Below are 4,036 nucleotides of genomic sequence, written 5' to 3' on the forward strand. Positions count from 1 at the left end.
TGATGTAGGGGTCGATCGATAAATCTCAGAGGCCGCTCAGTCGGCCGACTGTTCGTATTTTTAAACAATCCGCTTCTTGTTTGATCGATTCATTTTTATTTTTTATTAACAATCTTTATTGATTCCCTTCAACAAATTAAATAAACATAACAGAAAATACTGAATCAAATGATATAAAATTAAACCCTTCTAGTCGATTCGTTTTTTTTAAGCAGTTTCTTAATCTGAGACACGTAAATGACCAATAACAGTTCGTTTTGTTGTGACGTGCCCTCGTGTTACCACAATAATCGACCGGTGTGTAACACAGTTATTGGACTACATGTGCACTATTGTTATTTCCTAATTAATTACAATTTCTTTGTGTGCAAATAAATTACTAGGAAACTAGGAGAAACTGCTATCTACCATCTACAACACACAAAATCTTTTTTTAATTTTTTTATTCTAAATAAAGACAGATTTTTGTGTGAAAATGTGTAAATATAATGCAAAATAAAATTTAATTAATTGTTTTGCCAATTTATGTATATGTAATTTACTATTCTATTTAATTGTGAGATATATCAGCGGTATATCGGCTTGTCGGTCAAGCTGCTCTCTCGATATCGACATCAGCCATTAAAAAACGCATATCAGGGGATCGGGGGGGTCTGGGTAGCTCAGCGAGTATTGACGCTGACTATCACACCTGGAGTCGTGAGTTTGAATCCAGGGCGTGCTGAGTGACTCCAGCCAGGTCTCCTAAGCAACCAAATTGGCCCGGTTGCTAGGGAGGGTAGAGTCACATGGGGTAACCTCCTCGTGGTCGCTATAATGTGGTTCTCGCTCTCAATGGGGCGTGTGGTGAGTTGTGCGTGGATGCTGCGGAGAATAGCGTGAAGCCTCCACACGCGCTACGTCTCCGCGGTAACGCACTCAACAAGCCACGTGATAAGATGTGCGGATTGACATCTTAGATGCGTAGACAAATGAGATTCGTCCTCCGCCACCCGGATTGAGGCGAGTCACTACCATTATGTGTGTGCTGTGCTCAGTTGCTGTCTTTGTAAAGCTTTTCAAGTTTGTGACTTTCAAAGGAGGTTTCAGTTCAGTTAGGATGCTGCTTAAAAAGACAGCATGATGGCTCACTAGGTTTTAGAACAGACCTAACTGAACTACATGTGGAAGTATGCATGTAGATTATGATGAAAATGTGTAATAGGAAAAAAGAATTTCCACATCATGAATAACATCTGTTCCACCTGTGCCGCAGGTGTGAAATGTAACCTGGTTGTGTATAAGCCTCCAGAGGACTCTAGCGGTGAGAACTGCATCTTCTTTCACTGTCCCAGCGAGCAGGACTGTCCTCTCATGGTGGCTAAAGCTGGAATCAACACCTACAACATTTTCAAGGGTAAACAGCTCTCTCCACAGAAACAACAACAACAACTGAAACTGGAATCTCATAAGTGTTTAATACAGTTAATACAACTTAAAGGAACAGTTCACCCAAAAATGAAACTTCTCTCATCATTTACTCACCCTCATGCCATCCCAGATGTGTCTGACTTTCTGTCTTCTGCTGAACACAAATGAAGATTTTTAGAAGAATATTTCAGCTCTGTAGGTCCATACAATGCAAGTGAATGGTGGTCAGAACTTTGAAGCTCCAAAAAACACATAAAGGCAGCATAAAAGTACTCCATAAGACTCCAGTGGTTTAATCCATGTCTTCAGAAGTTATATGATAGGTGTGGGTGAGAAACATCAATGTTTAAGTCCTTTTTGCTGTAAAATCTCCTCTATGCCTTGTAGGTGGCGATATGCACTAAGAATTGTGAATTGCCAAAAACATAAGAAGAATGTGTAAGTGAAAGTGAAAGTGGAGATTTCTAGTATTTATCACCCACACCTATAATATTTCTTCTGAAGACATGGATTACATCACTGGAGTCTTATGGATTACTTTTATGCTGCCTTTATGTGCTTTTTGGAGCTTCAAAGTTCTGACCACCATTCACTTGTATTGTATGGACCTACAGATCTGAAATATTCTTCTAAAAATCTTCATTTGTGTTCTGCAGAAGAAAGAAAGTCACACACATCTGGGATGGCATGAGGGTGAGTAAATGATGAGAGAATTTTCATTTTTGGGTGAACTGTTCCTTTAATAACATTTTTCCCTTCAATGTTCGTCTCATAGGTTTGACTCATCCAGCAACTAAAGTAAATGGCAGAACAACAGCCAAACTAACAACAACCACGACAACACCAACACCAACAACAACCACAACAACACCTACAACAACAACAACGATAACAACAACAACAACATCAACAACAAAACCAACAACAACCACAACACCACCACCAACGACACAAACAACGACCACAACGACAACAACAACCCTGACAACACCAGCAACAACAAATACCACAAACACCCCAGAAAGCACTGAAGGAACATTCACTGAGTCAGCCATTATTTTGGTAACCATGGCGATGACCCCACCCACTACCACAACAACAACAACTACCACTCAGTCCACCACTACGACCACCACAACACCTTCTACAACAAAAAGAAGCACAAGCACCACCAGCACGAAGGCCCCACGCGCCCCTCAGCATCCTCCTGTCAAAACCAACAGACCCAAAAAACCCAGCAAGCCTTTGAGGGGACCAGAACCACATGTGGTTAAACCCGTCAAAGTGACAAAAATGCCTACAACACAACCGATCACCACGACTACCACACAGAAACCGACAACTACAACTACCACGACAACGGTACCCACGACGACCACGACGACAGCACCTGCTGCCACTGAACGCACAACTGCAGTGGTGCTTGAAATTGAGAATGATTCCAAGGAAAGATCTCTGGATCGGGATTCTCTGGTGCCTCCTGTGCTCGGCTCTGCTCCAGGGAAGCCCAAAGTCTCTCGGATGATGTGGAAGAACAGTCTGGTGGCTATCGTGGTGATCACTTTGGTCTTCCTCGTTCTCATTCTGGCTTTGGTGGCTCGTAAAGCGATGGAGTCCTTCGACAGACGCCACTATACGAGACTGGAACTCAACGACCTTCATTATGAAATATAAAAATCAAGACACGGACCAAGAGACAATCCAATCAGTTCTTCTTTAGGGAAACACGTTTTCCTGCTAACTTATGGAGGAAAGCGCTGTATTTTAACATCCTGTGTGTTTGAATTCTACAGTCAGACACTGAACAAGTAAATGTTTGGACGGGGAGAGAATAAAGGTGAAAAATGATGAAAAATAAAAAGCAATACATTGAACTCAGGAAGCAGCAAATTCTGGAATTAAAGGGTGAAATATTCATTGTAAGATGTTTCTTTGGCCTCATATATGGTTGCTGATATTTTCATGAAACAAAACCAGAAGTGTTTCCCAATATCAAGGACTGCAAGAAATGTCTTTTAGTGTGTGCAGTATGAAAGAGGACTTCATTTAAATTCTGTTGTGTTGTAAGAGCCACTTCACATCTCATTCAGCACTGTAAATAAGTGCAGTTGCCATCGTCCATTGACTGTAATTCAGTGTGCACCGCTGATATTGTGGCTGTTTATTTTATTGTGTTTTACTCTTCAGTCTTCACAGCTTTTGCACAATCCAGAGCTTGCTCACTAATGGATGCAATTCTTATTGTTTATTTTAAAAGGCACTGTATGATTTTAAATGACTGATCTTTTCTTATGCATTTCACAATTTCAGACTTGTAATTGTATGAGTGGCGTTGGGTGTACATGAACATTTGTAATTCACGGCAGAAAATTGCAAGATTATATTCATGCTGCCAGTTTTTTTCCTCACATGGGTGTGTGTTAATTGTTGACCACGTGATAGCATCAGAACATTGATCAGCAGCATGCAACACATTACACCAATCTAAAATATTCATTCAGTTACTTTTTCTCTTGAACTGCTTCGGTATTTTCTTGTATCTATAAGTTGTTGGTAAGTTTTGAGCTGTGGCTTTTACAGACAATTTGAGATTCGTGTGATTTTTTTTGTCTTGCAAGAAATAAAA

The 4,036-nt window shown here is 40.6% G+C and overlaps 1 protein-coding gene across 1 annotated transcript in view; it reads left to right on the forward strand.

The window, feature by feature from the left end:
- The window catches only part of mansc1 (MANSC domain containing 1), a 5,921-nt gene extending 1,885 nt beyond the window's left edge, over positions 1-4,036 (forward strand). The window contains exons 4-5 of the mRNA XM_051690602.1: positions 1,256-1,396; positions 2,186-4,036. Coding sequence (XP_051546562.1) covers positions 1,256-1,396; positions 2,186-3,084 — 1,040 coding nt within the window. The 3' untranslated portion in view covers positions 3,085-4,036. The remainder of the gene's footprint in view (positions 1-1,255; positions 1,397-2,185) is intronic.

The sequence above is a fragment of the Myxocyprinus asiaticus genome, chromosome 47 (assembly GCF_019703515.2).
Source record: "Myxocyprinus asiaticus isolate MX2 ecotype Aquarium Trade chromosome 47, UBuf_Myxa_2, whole genome shotgun sequence".
In the NCBI taxonomy this organism is placed as follows: domain Eukaryota; kingdom Metazoa; phylum Chordata; class Actinopteri; order Cypriniformes; family Catostomidae; genus Myxocyprinus; species Myxocyprinus asiaticus.